We start from the raw sequence: 18,975 nt of genomic DNA, 5'->3' as shown, positions 1-18,975 counted from the left end.
GAATGGCCCCACTGTCTTTGTACCCCATATATTATCATTATTATTATTATACATTTATATAGCGCCATTTATTCCATGGCGCTTTACATGTGAAAAAGGGGAAATATAGACAGGTACAATAAACATGTATAAGATAAGGGACACACAAGTACAGAAGGAGAGAGGATGCTGCCCGCGAGGGCTCACAGTCTACAAGGATGGGTGAGGATACACTATTAGAGGATAGAGCAGGTCGTGCGGTGGTTCAGTAGACTGAGGATCATTGCAGGCTGTAGGCTTGTCGGAACAGGTGGGTCTTCAAGTTCTTCTAGAAGGTTTCCGTTGTTGGTTAGAGTCTGATGTGTTGGGGTAGAGAGTTCCAGAGTATGGGGGAAGCACGGGAGAAGTCTTGTATGCAGTTGTGGGAAGAAGAGATATGGGGGGAGTAGAGAAGGAGATCTTGAGAGGATCGAAGGTTGCATGCGGGTAGGTACCATGTCACAGATGTATGGAGGAGACAGGTTGTGGATAGTTTTGTATGTCATGGTTAGGGTTTTGAACTGGAGCCTCTGGGCAATAGGAAGCCAGTGAAGGGCCTGGCATAGGGGGGAGGCTGGAGAATAGCGGGGGGACAGGTGGATTAGTCGGGCAGCAGAGTGTTGGATGGACTGGAGTGGTGTCAGAGTGCTAGAGGGGAGGCCAGAGAGTAGGAGGTTGCAGTAGTCGAGGTGGGAGATAAGGGCATGCACTAGTGTTTTTGTGGTTTCATGGTTGAGGAATGCGCAGATCCGGGAAATATTTTTAAGTTTGAGGTGGCAGGAGGAGGCAAGGGCTTGGATGTGTGGTTTGAAAGAGAGGGCAGAGTCGAGGATCACCCCAAGGCACTGAGCGTGCGGGACTGGGGAAAGTGAGCAGCCATTGACATTGACGGATAGGTCTGGTGGAGGGGTAGAATGAGATGGTGGAAAGATGATGAATTCTGTTTTGTCCATGTTCAGTTTGAGAAAGCGGGCAGAAAAGAAGGCTGAGATAGCAGCCAGACATTGTGGGATTTTTTTCAGTAGGGAGGTGAGGTCAGATCCAGATAGGTAGATCTGCATGTCATCGGCGTAGAGGTGATACTGCAAACCGTGGGACTCTATGAGCTGTCCCAGGCCGAAGGTGTAGATGGAGAAGAGTAGGGGTCCTAGGACTGAGCCTTGAGGAACACCGATAGATAGGGGGCGAGGTGAGGAGGTGGTGTGTGAGAGGGAGGTATGATGAGATCCAGGATAGGGCCAAGTCTGTGATGCCAAGAGATGAGAGAATCTGTAACAGAATGGAATGGTCCATGGTGCCAAAGGCAGAAGACAGGTCCAGGAGAAGGAGGACAAAGAAGTGTCGCTTGCTCTTGGTGGTTAGTAGGTCGTTAATGACTCTAGTTATGGCAGTTTCAGTTGAGTGATGCGGTCGGAAACCAGATTGTAGCCGGTCAAAGAGGGAACAGGAGGAGAGGTGGGAGGACAGTTCAAGATATACATGCACCATACCACATATACCACACCATACCATCAATTATGGGTGTCAGGTCCGAGCATTCCTACATGAACAGTTTCCAGGAAAGAGGATTGGTCATCGTGGGCCAGTTGAATGGCCACCAAGGTCTCCCGATCTGACCCCCTTAGAATTTTATCTTTGGGGTCATCTGAAGGCAATTGTCTATGCTGTGAAGATACGAGATGTGCAGCATCTGAAACAACGGATACTGGAAGCTGGTGCTAGCATTAGAGTTGAGCGACTTTTGGTTTTTTATGGTCGAGTTTCGTTTCGTGAAACCCGACTTTTCCAAAAGTCGGGTCGAGCAAGATCGGCCGATTATAGGGAAAAGTCGGGGTCGTCCCGAAACACGAAACCCAATGTAAGTCAATGGGGAATAAAAGTCGGCAGTGAGAGGAGGACAGGAAACACACCTACAGTGCTTATTTGAATGCCAAAAGCATCAATTCTTCTTACTTAAGCTGGTCAACCTTAATTAACTTCATAATACAAGTTACGCACTGAAAAATGGGGGTTATTTGGCTAAAGTTGTGGGGGGGTAGGGCTGGCTCCAGGTTTTCATGTGCCCTGGGCGAAAGAGCGCCCCTTTAACACATAATACCACAACTCATCATGCTCCGATACGGCAGAGAAATAGCGGTATAGTACAATGAAAAAAACTTCACTTTTTACATCTCATGACGAGGCCCATCTATTTCTCCATACAGAATCATTGGTCCCATATAATGTTTGAAACAGTATATGATGAGCTCCACATAATGCTACAGTATATGTTGGTCCCCATGGATGAAGCTCCACTGTCTTATGGGCCCAAATAATGCTCCAAACATAATGGGCCCCATTTCTAATGCTCTAGTGTATAATGGGCCCTGTAAATGCTGCTCCAGTGTCTGATGTCCACCTTTGGAATGTTCCAGTGTATGGTGGGCCCAATCTATCATTCTCCAGAGTATAGTGCTCCCCAAAAATTGCTGTCCCAACATTGAAAACAATCAAATAAGTCTCCTCGCTAGGGAATCCCTGTACTAGTCTGGACTCCTCGTCGTCCCCATCTTCCATCTCACTGCACAGTATTTCAACCTTGCAAGTGCTGTGATCCTGAGCAAGCAGGGGGGGCCCACTCGTTGGCGACGGCACTGGCACAGGGCCCCTGATAGTACGGTGGTGTGTCTGATGGCGGGTGGGCCGAACCTGCACTTTCATCTGCAGCTTCCTCTTTGTCACCGTGTAAGATGGAACTGTATATGGGAAGGGTAACCAGAGTTTCATCAGGGTCAGATTCAGGCCGGGTAGCGTGCGAGGGGAATGTAGTGGTCTGGGTCAATGTACCAGCAGATTCATCGAGCAGTGGCTGGGCATCAGTGCACTTGTGTCGCCCCCAGGAGTACGGTCGCCACAGTGGCATTACCTTCCTCCTAGGGAGTGTGATGTCATGCTTGGGAGCAACGAAGGATCTCTCTAGCAGGTTAACTGATTGGGCGGCGTTATTCCCACGAGTCATGACCCTCCAAACAACGTTCATAAAGGCAAAGTGTTTGTTTTATGTGGGCAGTATGGTTGCAAAGCTGAACCTTAAAGGAATGTCCAGAAGGGCACCACCAGGAGTGGAGCCTACGGTGTAATTTGACTCAACACGGGCAACCTCAACCATGCCAGCTACAGAACAGATGCACACATTGCAAGCTTAATTCCGTTAACGAACGAGACTCCGTCATGCCCCGCGGTCCGAGTCTGGCTTACTAGAGGGACACGTGAGGCTCTGGCACATGAGATTGGCCAATAACTGGTGTGTCATGCCCTTACATGTCCGTGGCTGCATGTGCGCTACACTGAAAAGGCCAGCGTTTGTCGCTTACAGGTGCAGATAACCCGCTGAACAACGTTAGTGATGGGGATCACTGATTACAATTATTACTCGCGAACGATGATTTCCCAGTAAGTGCAGGTCAACCGCAGTTCCGGAATTAGGCCTAACCGTCATTCCTGAAAAAAAAGAAAAACTTACGTGTGCAAACCACAGGTGCTGTAGCTTGCTTAACAGCTCGCCAGCCGTTCTCACGCCCAGTATGGGTTACACGTGATTGCACAAAGGTGAGAAAGGGTACCGTATCCCGGATAACATGTATGGATAGCGTACACATTCAAAATATATGTCTATACATCAGGAGGCAGGCTCAGACGGTGTTAGGCCCAGTATGGCTTGCAAGTGATTGCACAAAAGTGAGAAAGAGTACCGTATCCCCGGATAACATGTATGGATAGCGTACACATTCAAAATATGTCTATACATCAGGAGGCAGGCTCAGACGTGTTAGGCCCAGTATGGCTTGCAAGTGATTGCACAAAGGTGAGAAAGGGTACCATATCCCCGGATAACATGTATGGCTAGCGTACACATTCAAAAGATATGTCTATACATCAGGAGGCAGGCTCAGACGGTGTTAGGCCCAGTATGGCTTGCACGTGATTGCACAAAGGTGAGAAAGGGTACCGTATCCCCGGATAACATGTATGGATAGTGTACACATTCAAAATATATGTCTATACATCAGGAGGCAGGCTCAGACGGTGTTAGGCCCAGTATGGATTGCACGTGATTGCACAAAGGTGAGAAAGGGTACCGTATCCCCGGATAACATGTATGGATAGCGTACACATTCAAAATATATGTCAATACACCAGGAGGCAGGCTCAGACGGTGTCAGGCACAGTATGGATTTGATGGCCCAGACTACACAGCGGAGGAGCAGGGAGAGGTAAAGATTGCAAATGCTGGGGCCCTGCCCAAGCAAGGGGGGCCCACTCGTGGGCGTCGGTACTGGCACTAGGCCCCTCATAGTACGGCGGTGTGTCTGACGGCGAGTGTGCACCACCACCGTCAGAGACACTTGATTGCACTATGAGGGACCCTGTGCCAGTGCCCGCGCCCAAGAGTCGGCCTACCCACCTGTCCAGGGCAACGGCACTCGCACGGTGTCGTGTGCTAGGTGGTGACCCCGGCCATGGGGGGGGGAGGCAGCACAGTTAGGGAGTTTTAGAAAGTGGCATATGCTGATGTTGGACATTCAGCTGATGCAAAAGGCGAAATAGGTCAAGTCCCAGGAAGAGGTGGACCAAAGCAAGCCACTTTTCTGTCACCCTATGTGTCATCAGCGGAAGGTGGGACAAAATCCTTGGAAACCCATGCATGGTTCATTTTAATGAAGGATAGATCATCCACATTTTGGGTTGACAGACGGGTCCTTTTTTCTGTCAGGATTGATCCAGCTGCACTGAAGACTCTTTCCAATAGCACACTTGCAGCTGGGCAAGCGAGCTCCTGTAAGGCATATTGTGCCAATTCAGGCCAGGTGTCCAGTTTAGCAGCCCAATAGTCAAAGGGGAATGACCTGTGTGGGAGAACATCGATATGGGAGGAAAAGTAGTTTGTAACCATAGTTGACATCTGCTGTCTCCTGTCACTTTCCATCGATGCTGTATTACCAGTTGTGTGAGCGGTACTTGAAAAATCAGTCCACAACGTTGTCATGAAACCCCTGTCTCCAACGCCACTTCTGCTGTGTGCACCATGAACACCTCTGCCAAGCTGCCCCCGGCCCGTACGGCTCGTGTGAGAACCATCACCGCTGCTGTGTGCTGGGAATGCCTCAAGCAACCGATTTACCAGAGTTGCTTGTTTATTAGCCAATATTAGGTCAAGGTTCTCCTGTGGCATGATGTTTTGTAATTTGCCTTTATAGCGTGGATCCAGGATGCTGGCCAACCAGTAGTCGTCATCGTTCATCATTTTGGCAATGCGGGGGTCCCTTTTTAGGATCCGCAAGGCATAATCTGACATGTGGGCCAATGTTCCCGGTGTCAATGATGCACTGCGAGTGCTGGTTGGAGGAGCACTTTCTGGCAAATCCACATCCCTCCAGTCACGCACAAACCCTGTACCAGACCTTGCCACGCCAACATTTTCACTTGCCCCACGAGATGCATCCTCCTCCCCTAAGTAATCATCCCCATCATCATCCTCCTCTTCTTCCTCCAACTCGTCCAGGAGAGGTCCCTGAGCAGACAATGGCTGAATGTCATCAAGGATTCCCTACACCTCTTCCTCCTCGTCAACATTGGCTGCAGACGCCTGCTCCTTAAGGTGCGTCAAAGTTTGCATGAGCAGACGCATAAGTGGGATGCTCATGCTTAGGATGGCGTCGTCTGCGCTTACCAGCCGTGTGCATTCCTCAAAACACTGAAGGACTTTACAGAGGTCTTTCAGCTTCGACCACTGCACACCTGTCAACTCCATGTCTGCTCTCAAAGTGCCTGGCCGTGTATCCTCCCACAAATGCATTATGGCCTGCCTCTGCTCGCACAGCCGCTCCACCATGTGCAGGGTGGAGTTCCACCTTGTTGCAATGTCGATAATGAGGCGGTGGTTGGGAAGGTGGAGCAATCGCTGCAGCTTCTGCATACGAACGGAGTGTACAGGCGACCGGCAGATGTGCACGCACAGTCTTCGCACCTTGTGGAGCAGGGCTGTTAACTCCGGATAATTTTTGAGGAAGCACTGCACCACCAGGTTCAAGGTGTGAGCCAAGCAAGGTATGTGGCTGAGTTTTGAAAGGGCTATGGCTGCCACAAAATTACGGCCGTTATCACTAACTACCTTGCCTGCCTCAAGATGTACACTGCCCAGCCATGACTCAGTTTGTCGCTTCAAGTACTCGGCCAGCACCTCGGCGGTGTGTCTGTCGCCCAAACACATCATCTGCAACACAGCCTGCTGACGCTTTCCACTAGCTGCTCGATAGGGGGACACCTTGTGTGCAACAGTGGCAGCTGCAGATGGAGTGCTCGTACGACTGCGCTCTGTGGACGAGCTTTCGCTTCTGGAAGAGGAGGAGGAGGGTGGAACGCCTACAGCCAACTGTTTCCTATACCGTGGGCTAGGCAGCACTGTCCCACCACCGCTGTCCCCTGTGGACCCTGCATCCACCACATTAACCCAGTGCGCAGTGATGGACACTTAACGGCCCTGGCCATGCCGACTGGACCATGCATCAGTTGTGAGGTGCACCTTTCCACTCAATGACTGCTTGAGTGCATGGACAATGCGGTCTTTCACATGATGGTGGAGGGCTGGGATGGCTTTGCGAGAGAAGAAGTGGCGACTGGGTAGGTCATAGCGTGGTACTGCATAGGCCATGAGTTCGCGGAAAGCTGCGCTTTCCACCAACCGATAGGGCATCATCTCAAACGAGATTAGTTTGGCAATGTGGGCGTTCAAACCCAGTGTACGCGGATGAGAGACTGAGTACTTTCTTGACCTACTCATAGTGTCTGGGAGGGTGAGCTGGACTTGAGAGCTGCATATGGTAGAAGTAGCAGTGGACAGGGCGGACTGAGAGAGGATTGATGATGGTGATGGAGTTGGTGTTCTTTCTGATGGCCTAGATTCAGTATTTCGTTGATATAACAGTGGGATTCCCTGACTGCTGTGGCCTTGCAACGACACCTCAACATTTGCTGCTGTGCTAACCGGTGGGCTTACAGTGGGGGAAACAATGTAGCGTTGCGGACTACCTTCTTTGTGATCAGTTGCACATGTGGCACTTGAGGTTTGGTGTTGTGTCCACGCTTGCAAGTGCATGCTGGTTAAATGTCTAAGCATGCAACTGGTATTCAAATTTTTCAGATTTTTCCCTCGGCTAAAGGTCTTTGCGCACTTCTTACAGATAACCTTGGCCTGATCATGAAGATTTTGTTCAAAAAAGTGCCACACTGCACTCTTCCTACTTTGGCAGACATTTTGCGGCCTAGCACGCTGTGATGTTTTGACCCTCTGGACAAGCTGTCCAGCAACTCTTTTGATTTTTGGAACCTGTCTTTGGAGTGCTCCGGGCCTGCCAGATAACAGCTGTTGCGATGTTGATGTCTGCTGTTGATGCTCCTCATCTGAGCTATTGGAAGCAGCACCCTCTTCCCCCAATGGATGCCAATCTGGGTCAACAACTGGGTCATCCATCACCTCCTCTTCAATGTCATGTGCACCTTCCTCTGTGTCACCGTGTATGGTGGTATAGTGTGCGGGAAGGGGCACCTGAGTCTCATCAGGGTCAGAATCTGGCTCTGTACACTGCGAGGACAATGTAGTGCTCTGAGTGAATGTACCAGCAGAATCATCTATCAGCGGCTGTGCATCAGTGCACTCCATGTCAGATTCATCTTGGCCTGGGTAATTCACCATTTCACTTGATAATCCAGGCATGGTATGTGAAAACAGCTCCATGGAGTAATCAGTAGTATGGCCTGCGTCATCCTTCAATCTTGGTTGTGGTGAAGGACACAAGGAAAGGTGTGGTTCATGAACATGAGCCTCCAATGACGACTCAGTGCTTTTACTTTTTACAACTTCAGAAGAGGAGGCGATAGAGCTGGAGGCTGAGTCAGCAATGTAAGACAAAACTTTTTCCTGATGCTCTGGCGTTAAAAGCGGTTTGCCAACTCCTAGAAAACTAAGCCTTCGAAGCCTTATGGAGCCAGACGATGACGCAGGCTCAACACCTCCTGCATTCGGTCCTATTTTGCTTTTGCCACTACCATCAGATCCACCACCAACACCATCATTACCAGCTGCCAACCCCCGCCCAATTCCACGGCCTCTTCCACCAGCCTTCCTCATTTTTGGTAGAAATGTAGACAAAATCCAACAAACTATATAGTAATGTAAAACAAGGTACAAGGTGTCTATAGGACAGGGGAGATTTAGATTTTCTGCACACACTAGTGGACACTGGACACTTTTGGATTGTGTGAGGCCCACTGAATATCAGAGCGCTATGTCACAGGCTCGATGGCACAGGTGTGAAAAAAGTGACTACAGGATAAGGGAGATTTAGATTTTCTGAAGACACCTGTGGACACTGGACACTTGGATTGTGTGAGGCCCACTGAATATCACAGCGCTATGTCACAGGCTCGATGGCACAGGTGTGAAAAAAGTGACTACAGGATAAGGGAGATTTAGATTTTCTGCAGACACTTGTGGACACTGGACACTTGGATTGTGTGATGCCCACTGAATATCACAGCGCTATGTCACAGGCTCGATGCAGCAGGTGTGAAAAAAGTGACTACAGGATAAGGGAGATTTTGAATTTCTGCAGACACTTGTGGACACTGGACACTTGGATTGTGTAAGGCCCACTGAATATCACAGCGCTATGTCACAGGCTCGATGGCACAGGTGTGAAAAAAGTGACTACAGGATAAGGGAGATTTTGAATTTCTGCAGACACTTGTGGACACTGGACACTTTTGGATTGTGTGAGGCCCAGTGAATATCAGAGCGCTATGTCACAGGCTCGATGCAGCAGGTGTGAAAAAAGTGACTACAGGATAAGGGAGATTTTGAATTTCTGCAGACACTGGACACTTTTGGATTGTGTGAGGCCCAATGAATATCAGAGCGCTATGTCACAGGCTCGATGCAGCAGGTGTGAAAAAAGTGACTACAGGATAAGGGAGATTTTGAATTTCTGCAGACACTTGTGGACACTGGACACTTTTGGATTGTGTGAGGCCCACTGAATATCAGAGCGCTATGTCACAGGCTCGTTGGCACAGGTGTGAAAAAAGTGAATTGTAGAATTGGGCAGAATAGGAATCTCCCTAGAGTGTAGGTCTGTAAGAACGGAACAAGTCCTCCACAGTGACACACAGATAGCTTCACTGTGGCTGTGATAACAGCCGTTACAAGGTACTGTGTGAGGAGCGTACACCGCTGTATGGTGTGAATAAATGCACGCTCAGTACCTTAGCAGGACAAAAAAAAAATTGGGATTGCTTTTAAAAAAGCAGTTTGCAGAGCAGTGGGCAAACAGCAATGCAGCTGTCAGGAAGCCTTAGAAGGCAGCCTAACAACCAACACCGCTGATCCACCACAATATAGCCTCCCCTTGCACTGCACACACAGTGACTGGTGTGTTGCACAGGCAAAATCGCTAGCAGCAGAAGCAGTTTTTTTTTCTTCTTCCCTGCCTAACGCTCTCCCTACAGAATCAGCAACCTCTCCCTATGCTAAGATCGGCAGAAGTAAGATGGCGGTCGGCGTGCACGCCCTTTTATACCCCCTGTGATGCCCACCAAAGCAAGCCAATCACTTGCATGCCCTTCTGAAAGATGGTGGCGACCCCTGCCTATGTCATCACGTTGCCCACAGTGTCCGTGGATCCTGATTGGCTGAAAAAGAGCGCTAAACAAACTTTTGAAACGCGACTTTGGCGCGTAAGTCGCCGACCTCGTGGCCGACCTCATCCTAGGGTCGGGTTTCGTTTCATGAAACCCGACTTTGCCAAAAGTCGGCGACTTTTGAAATTGTTCGACCCGTTTCGCTCAACTCTAGCTAGCATTTCTTCTGCAGTATTGCGATCAGTGTGTCAAGAGTGGGAGAAGAGGGTTGCATTGACACTCCAACACAATGGGCAGCAATTTGAACACATTTTATAAGTGGTCATAAACTTGCAAATAAAGGCCCCGTTACACATAACGATGTCCCAGCGATCCCACCAACGATCCAACATGGATGAGATCGCTGGGACATCGTTAGACAGCCCCTCCAGCGATCAGGACCAGCGAGCAAGCTGGTTTACAATGTAAACAATGGGTATCTGGTATCTGATTTACCTTGGAAACCAGCGTCGCTGATCGCTGGTCTCTCGCTGCAACACACATCGATGCGCGCTGGCCAGCGGGAGACCAACGATCAAAAAACGGCCCAGGACGTTCGAGCGCGATCAGCGATACTCGGCTGGGGGGCCGGTCGCTGATACATGTCACACACAGCGATATCGCTGGCGAGATCGCCATGGCGTCACAAAATCAGCGATCTCTCTGGCGATATTGCTGTGTGTGATGGGGCCTTAACTCATGAAAGAATAAAGTTACGTTAAAACCAAGCACACCATTGTTTTTCTTGTGAAATTCTCAATAAGTTTGATGTGTCACATGAACCTCTTCCCATTGAAAAAAAAAAGTTGAATCCAAAATGGCCGACTTCAAAATGGCCACCATGGTCACCACCTATCTTGAAAAGTTTCCTCCCTCTTATATACTAATGTGTCACAAACAGGAAGTTGATATCACCAACCATTCCCATTTTAGGTGTATCCATATAAATGGCCCACCCTGTATTCTCTTTACTGAACTCTTTGCTTTGGGAAACTTCCTGTTTACTCTGCTGTTTGTGTTTCAACCAGCTTCATTAAGACAAAAATGTACGCATCAAAAACGCATTGAAAACGCAAGTGAGCTGAGGTGCGGGATTCATGCGGAAATTGAGCTGCGTCAAAACCTGAACAAATACTGATTTTGGGAACGTACCTTTACAGGTAATAAAAGTAGTGATTACTTCATCTAGCCACCACTCATAGATGAATTGCAACTATTGCACAAAATAATTAACTTTATTGTGGACAGAAACCCTGTCTATAAATACAGTGTTGCAATTCAACAAAAAGCCTAGCAAGCCTGTAGGAGGTATCAAATATTTTCTACTACTTCTCTCATCTACACTTGCTGCAATTAGCATTACAATGTTTCATGCTGTACCTTCTAGATATTGGTATCGCATGTTAATTCATTGCCTTTGAAACAACTCATTATTGTGGAGATCATTGTAACATCGTGTTTAATGTGGTCACTGTCCAGTAAATTACCGTTTATAGAAAAGGGGAGGCATGATAACATTGTATCCCAGTACTATGCGCCCCATTAACTATGATTAGTAACTGTTCTGTCACCCAATAAGTATACAATAATCCCTTCACGACCTTTGATGTAAGTTTACGTCATGTTCGGGAAAGTGTTCACGACCTATGATGTAAACTTATGCCAAGGCGATCATGTGGTCTCAAGAGCTGTGCCTGCGCCATCACTGCCGGGAGCTTGGCGTAAGTATTTTAATTCAGACACTAAAATGCCAGATGTCGTATAGTGAAAGTACATAAGGGTGAGAAAGTTCTATCTGCTCCAACTATGAATGAATGTACAAAAAATCTAGAGATTCCAAGTAGAGATGACCAGGACGTATAGATGACGCCCCACCAGCTCTGGTTTATGGACAGCTGAGCCGAGGACACCGGAAGGTTAGAGATTCCAGGCCTCCCGTTCAGCTGCCAGGTACCACTGACCTCGACCAGAAACCCGTGAATTGATCCACTCATCTCTAGTCCCAACTGTCCTGGATACTGAAGACAGCCCTGGATTTGGGTCTACACCCTGCAGTCTAGGGCATCTGCTGAATTTCCCTCACTGCCAGCGCTCCTCTGACAACTCCTCCTGACAGGAATGAAAGAAATGGCATTTTTCTCTGCCCTCAGGTTATCCTGCTCAGTGTTGCTATCTACCTTCAGGTCTGCTCCTTGGCATTTCTCTTTGCCATCAGGTTATCTGCTCAGTGTTGCTCTCTGCCTTCAGGTGGCTCCTCGGTATTTCTCCCTGCCATCAGGTTATCTGCTCAGTGTTGCTCTTTGCCTTCAGGTTGGCTCCTCGGTATTTCTCCCTGCCATCAGGTTATCTGCTCAGTGTTGCTCTTTGCCTTCAGGTTGGCTCCTAGGTATTTCTCCCTGCCATCAGGTTATCTGCTCAGTGTTGCTCTTTGCCTTCAGGTTGGCTCCTCGGTATTTCTCCCTGCCATCAGGTTATCTGTTCAGTGTTGCTCTCTGCCTTTAGGTGGCTCATCGGTATTTCTCTCTGCCATCAGGTTATCTGCTTAGTGTTGCTCCCTACCTTCAGGTCGGCTCCTTGGCATCTCTCTCTGCCCCAGGCTATCTCTTCAGAACTTCTCTCTGCCTTTGAGAGTCTCTTCAGCACTCTCATCTGCCCTCAGATAATTTTTTTAGTGTTCATCTCTGGCCTCGGGTCAACTTTCAACATCATAAAGTGTTGTGGACCAAGGACAGAGAGGAGCATCTTATAACAGACTTTTTTCATAGTTAACTTTTTAAATAGGTTTTACACCATCATCGTGCCTACGTTAAAATAAATATAATCAGCATTGTTCACCTTCCCCGACTCTCTTGCTCCTGGTTCAGTCTATGCTTACAAGCTGCAGTTGTGACGTCATGTCTGTCGATCATGTGACGACTGCAACAAATCACAGAATTCAACTAAACCTGCATCAGTGCTGAGCCTTCTGTCTTCTGAGGGTGGAGGAGAAAAAGGACACTGTGGCTTCTCATGCCTCTAGTGAAGATGCTTGGTCATATTGGGGATCGGTATGATGCTGCGCAGATCATTGCCACACTCTTGTTACACAGTGCTATGCTATTGACAAAAGGAGATGTCAAAGTGAGCATGGTGGTACTGAGGGACAGTCACCAGACAACTTTGGACATCGGGGCAAAGACCCAAATCCAGGACTGTTCTGATGTATCAGGGTGATGGTTATGACCTATAGATTTAGTTTTTGTTCATTCATTCATAGTTGTATCAGTCAGAATTCTTTCATTTCTATGGAAGCTTCCTGTTTTGGGATTTTTTTTTGCGCTAATTTATCAAACATGTTTGTAGGTGTTACATTTTTTGCATTTCTATAGGTTTAGTGGCGATAAAAACCAAACATCACAGCCTTTTTTTGAGCAATTTACTGTTCAAGCCTTCCATGCAAGAGGCTTTGGGTTTAAATCCTAGAGAAGACAAAAAAGTGCAGAGTGCAGAAATTAGTTAAACTGAATGTACAGAGCACAGACAGATAAAAACACTGTAACTTTTCCACAAGTGAGTTGGAAGAGGAACTGATGAACAATCACTTCAGAGTCCTAAGTAAAGCGTGTTCATTCAGTGAGCCGGTATAGTTAAGAGACATAGCCCTGCTGCTGGTCACAAAGTTGAAGTCAGGACTAGTGATGAGCGAACATGTTTGGATAAAATTTTATCCAAGCATGTTTGGGTGTTATCCGAGTATCTTGGGCATGGTCGTATGTTATGTTTCAGTCCCTGCGGCTGCATGATTTACATCTGCTAAGACAGCCACATTACATGTTGGGATTCTCTAACAAACAGGCAATCCCCACATGTGATTAGCCTGTCTAAGGCCATGTGCACACGATGCAGATATCAAGCGGATTTTACCACGCAGAAATGTTGCATATCCGCATTGTGATATACAGTAGCATGTTAGTCAATTGGAAAAAAAAAACGCTGTGCAGACGCTGCGGATTTTACCACGGAGTTTTCTTGTGGCTCAAAATATGCAGCATGTCACTTCTTTTGTGCGGTTTTCCACCTGCTCCATTCTCCAAATCCGCAGGGGGAAATCCGCAGGGGAAAACGGCACAAAAACGCAAGAAAAAAGGAAGAAATCCGCAGGAAAAATGCAGGTCATTTGACCTGCGGATTTCTTCAATTCTGCGAGGAAAAATCCGCAGGGCTAATAAGTACATCTGCACTTACCGTAACAGCTGCAAATCATGCAGCCACAGGGACTTGAACATAATATACGAGCATGCCCAAGATACTCGGATAACACCCGAGCATGCTCGGATAAGACGTTATCCGAGCATGTTTACTCATCACTAGAGATGGGCAGACACTTGGATGTTCGGGAGTGGCAATTGCAGGCGAACAGTTGCAAAAAGTTCGGGCTTGGGTACAAGAACAGTACCCAAACCCAAAAATCCGGACCCCATTCAACCAGGCCCGAACATCCAGTGTTTGCCACGCTGTCATGTGCGCGGAAAACACTGCTTCTGATTGGCGGTAAAATCATCCTCAGTCAAAAGACAGCGTGACCACGCAGCTGTGATCAGAGGTATAAAGTTTACCTCCGGTCATCGTTGTCGGCTGATGGGACTACTTATCCCATCAGCCAACGCCTGCTGCCACTAATTGCAGTGGGAGCAGGAGCCGCTGATGGGAGTATTCAACAACCAGCTGAGGGCTGGTATTCTCAGGCTTTTAAGGGGCCATGGATATTGACTCCCCCAGCCTAAAAATAGCAGCCCGCAGCCACCAAGAAAAGGCACATCTATTAGATGCGCCAATTCTGGTGCTTTACCCGGCTCTTCCCACTTGCCATATAGCAGTGAAAAGTGGGGTTCATATTTGTGGGGTTGATGTCACCTTTGTATTGCCTGGTGACATCAAGCCCACAGCTTAGTAATGGAGAATCGTCTATAAGACACCTATCCAGTAGTAACAGTACCTATCCAGTAGTAACAGTAGGTGTTCGGTACGGACGCTAAACTTTAGTGTTCAAGTTCACCCACCTGTACTCATTACTAGTCAGGACATGTTCTTGACCTACTGGGTCTGCTTGTCCAATTCAGGACATTCCTGCTGGATCTAGGATGGTTGGGAGGTATGCTTTCAGATCGTTGATACCTCTCAATAAGGGCCTAGTTTTTGATAGTCTGTGCAGTGTATTAAAAGGCGCTAGCTATCTGGATTCAGCTACCAATATTTCATCTTTATAACCAACTAGCTGAAGAGCCCGGTGCTGCCCGGGCATAGTTACTAACTACGGTTAGTTATAACAAATTATAATGATTATATCTATATATATAAAGCTGAGTGTAGAGCCCTGCCCACTCCGTATATCCACATTCACTATAAAATCCCACATCATCCCGTCAGCCAGTGCCACCGGACTACTACCCCTAATATCCCACATCATCCCATCAGCCAGAGCCACAGGACTACTACCCCTAATATCCCATATCATCCTGTCAAAGCCACCGGACTACTACCCCTAATATCCCACATCATCCCGTCAGCCAGGGCCACCGGACTACTACCCCTAATATGCCACATCATCCCATCAGCCAGAGCCACCGGACTACTACCCCTAATATGCCACATCATCCCATCAGCCAGAGCCATTGGACTACTACCCTTAATATCCCACATCATCCCGTCAGCCAGAGCTACTGGACTACTACCACTAATATCGAACATCATTCCATTAGCCAGAGCCACCGGTCTACTACCCCTAATATGCCACATCATACCATCAGCCAGAGCAACCGGACTACTACCCCTAATATCTCACATCATCCCGTCAGCCTGGGGTCAGAACCAGAGCGCTGAGTGGAACGGTCCTAACTTCCATACCGGAGATCCCTTTAAGAGAGGCTTGGGGTCAGAACCAGAGCGCTGAGTGGATTTGTCCTGACTTCCATACGAATGATCCCTTTAATAGAAGCCTGGGGTGAGAATCAGAGTGCTGAGGGATTTACCCTAACTTCCATACCGGAGTGTTGTGAGTTCATTCTCTGGTTCACCAGTTGTGAGTTCTCCTTCCAGTCTCCCTCTGGTGGTAACAGGAGATAGTGAGGCTGATTTGATCGGTGGAGATCTGCCACCTGAGAATGAGGATGACGATTGGACCTCAGGAGTCTCAGATTGGATTTAAGACAGCCGATGCCCTATTCAGTTGCTGGTGATTCCTTCTGGCTTGTCAGCTCTTGATTTTCAGCTCTGCTCCAGTCATCTAAAGCTAAGTTTTTCTGCTAATGTTCACACTTGATTTTGTTGGTCTACTCAGTTTTTTGTGTGGTCAGCCAGCCCCTGCTGGGGGCTGTGCTGAATTTCCACTCTTATTTATCAGTATTTTGCCAATTTGCTTTTTGTCCCTTACTAGTTTGGTCTCTTTTTGCTCTGTCTCAGAATATTTCAGAGTGCTGATATAGTGGGAGAAGTCTAGTGACTTCAGGGTTAATTTTGCTATCAGAAGTGTTGGACATTATTTTTGTAGGGTTTTTTTGCAGGTTGCAGACATTGTCTTTCCTTTCCTTTCCTCTCTAGTTAGTTTGGGCCCCATCGTTTGCTCAGCCTATTTTCCTGCCTGTGTTTGTGCCTTCATCTTGTTTCACCATCAATACATGTGTGGGGGCTATCTATTCCTTTAGGGTCTGCTCTGGGGCAGTTAGTTTTCCCCTTTTCATGCTTCAGGCTTATTTAGTCCTCCGGCCGTGACGAGGCGTCTAGGAACATTGTAGGTACGCTCCACGGCTGCTGCTAGTTGTGTGGTAGGATCAGGGATCTGCATAGTTACCAACCTCTCTGGTTTTCTGTGACTTAGCTTGTTTTGCTTTTTTCTACTCGGTGACCCATTCATAACACCGGAGATCCCTTTAAGAGAGGCCTGGGGTCAGTAACAAAGCGCAGAGTGAATTTGACCTCACTTCCATACCGGAGATCTCTTTAAGAGAGACTGGGATCAGAACCAGAGCACTATATGGATTTGCCGTGACTTGCATACCAATGATCCCTTTAATAGAACCCTGGGGTCAGAATCAGAGCATTGAGAGATTTGCCCTAACTTCCATACAGGAGATCCCTTTAAGAGAGCCTGGGGTCAGAACCAAAGCGCTGGATGGATTTGCCCTGACTTCCATACCGGAGATCCCTTTAAGAAAGGCCTAGGGTCAGTACCAAAGCGCAGAGTGGATTTGACCTAAATTCCATACCAATGATCCCTTTAAAAGACCCTGGGGTCAGAACCACAGAGCTGAGTGAAACGGTCCTAGTAACTTCCATAACAGGGATCCCTTTAAGAGAGGCCTGGGGTCAAAACCAAAGCCCTGGATGGATTTGCTCTAACTTCCATACCAATGATCCCTTTAAGAGGGAAGATGTGCCTATGGGATGGAGGATGTCAGGAACACCGTACTGCACTTGCTCACTGAGCCAGTGCACGTGTCCTGAGTACAAAGACTGTGCACAAAGATACCTGCAGAGCGGGCAGCAGTGGTGACAATGCATGCTCCAGGACCTGAAGCACGTGACTGCTGGGGGCATGGCCTAAGCTCCACAGAGCTAGGAGCTGCAGGGAAACTCCTAGAAAGATAACTACAGGACAATGTTACCAAGGTGCATAGACAGAGACAGAAACCAGATCAAGCCGAGGTTAAAGCACAAGATAGCAATACAGTACCAAAGGATTAGACAGAATGGATAGTCAGGATGTAGCAACAGATCAGAAAACCAGAACGGGCACAGACGGTACAATAGGGGTAAACTGTAACGGAGTAACAATAGCCAAGACAGGAGGTCAGAACCAGAAAAGACAATAGTACCAAAACGAGAGACGGAGTACAGAGTGAAAGAACAAGCCGGGTCATACACGGGAAGCAAACAAACAACGCAGAGTACACGCACACCAAGGGTCAGACACACCAGAACAGCAGTATAACTGACAGAGAATGCTAGTTTGGAGTGAGTATAAATACCCCTCCCAGATCCAAAGAGAGACCGGCAAAAGTTAACCCTGTGAGAACAGGACATTAACCATGTCCTAACCATGACAGAGGATGTGTGATGTGTATATGGGCACAGGAGGGGAGGATTCATTTCTGTCATGTACTCTCTGCTGCTTTCAGGGGGGCAGACAATGGCTGGGAGTTTATGTTCCCGGGGATGCTAGATTTCTCCCACCATGTCAGTGTCTGCTGAGGTGTTGTCAAGTGAGAAAACTTGCTCATAGTAACCAATCACAGCTCAGCTACTTTTAACCAGCTCTGGTGAAATGCGAGATGCTTAGTGATTGGTTGCAAGGAAAACTGTTGCTCATAGCAACCAATCACAGCTCAGCTTCTTTTGAAGAGCTCTGGTAAAATGAAAGATGCTTCGTGATTGGTTGGTGATACACACATACATACATTCAATTTTATATATATATATAGATGCCTCTCTCTTATCTAAAAGAGATAGATACATCCATCAAATTTTCCAATAAAAGTGACATTTTAGTGTATTAGTCCATATATTAAATTATCTAGCAATTACATTATATCTCTCAGTACTGTGGAGTGGGGATGCAGATAAAGAAATGAAGAACTGGCGCTGACTGCAGCCATATTAGTGGCTGGTGAACCAAATGTATTTAGACCACTAAAGGCTTTTGGTTGTGAACGATATAAAGCCTTTTACATACTTTATAGCAGCTGCGTTGATTTTTCTTCTATTATGCAGTAACAGAAGAGATGTCTAATGAAGATACCGTGGAACGTATAGTCAAGTGCATTATTCAGAATGAAGGTGGGTATTTCAATTGATGATTTTTTTTTGCGATGTGGAATCAGAATTGTCAATTAAATTTTCATTTGTTGTATTAATATTTTAGCAAATGCAGAAGCATTAAAGCAGATGTTAGGGGACACTGAAGGGGATGTTCAAATTGGTCCCAGGTAAGGAGACAGTTTCAATAACTTAGCTTATTGTTGTAGCTATTGAAGGGGTATTCTCAAATTTATTAAATTGCTTTGATTAGTTAGAGACAGCATGAAAATAAGCATGTTTGCAATTGATTTGGTTTTTCTATTCGCTGCCATTCTTGTGATATTAGAGCTTTTATCTTTCATAGTGCACAGCTGTCTTCAATGGAACTTGGCCAATAGTGTCTGCCTAGACCCTGGCCAAGTATGCGCAGCAGTTACCGTACATCTCAGGAGAAGAATACCATAACATACC

At 47.3% G+C, this 18,975-nt stretch overlaps 1 protein-coding gene across 2 annotated transcripts in view; it reads left to right on the top strand.

Moving 5' to 3' along the window:
* RELL2 (RELT like 2) overlaps positions 1-18,975 on the top strand; it is a 148,610-nt gene that overhangs the window by 81,634 nt on the left and 48,001 nt on the right. For both annotated transcript variants that reach the window (XM_073568046.1, XM_073568047.1), the window contains exons 3-4: positions 18,478-18,543; positions 18,629-18,692. In XM_073568046.1, coding sequence (XP_073424147.1) covers positions 18,478-18,543; positions 18,629-18,692 — 130 coding nt within the window. The remainder of the gene's footprint in view (positions 1-18,477; positions 18,544-18,628; positions 18,693-18,975) is intronic.

The sequence above is a fragment of the Dendrobates tinctorius genome, unplaced genomic scaffold (assembly GCF_039654945.1).
Source record: "Dendrobates tinctorius isolate UK_male_01 unplaced genomic scaffold, ASM3965494v1 ptg000020l, whole genome shotgun sequence".
Lineage (NCBI taxonomy): Eukaryota > Metazoa > Chordata > Amphibia > Anura > Dendrobatidae > Dendrobates > Dendrobates tinctorius.
The sequence above is the reverse complement of the archived record's forward strand: the minus strand, read 5'-3'. Positions and strand labels throughout refer to the sequence as shown.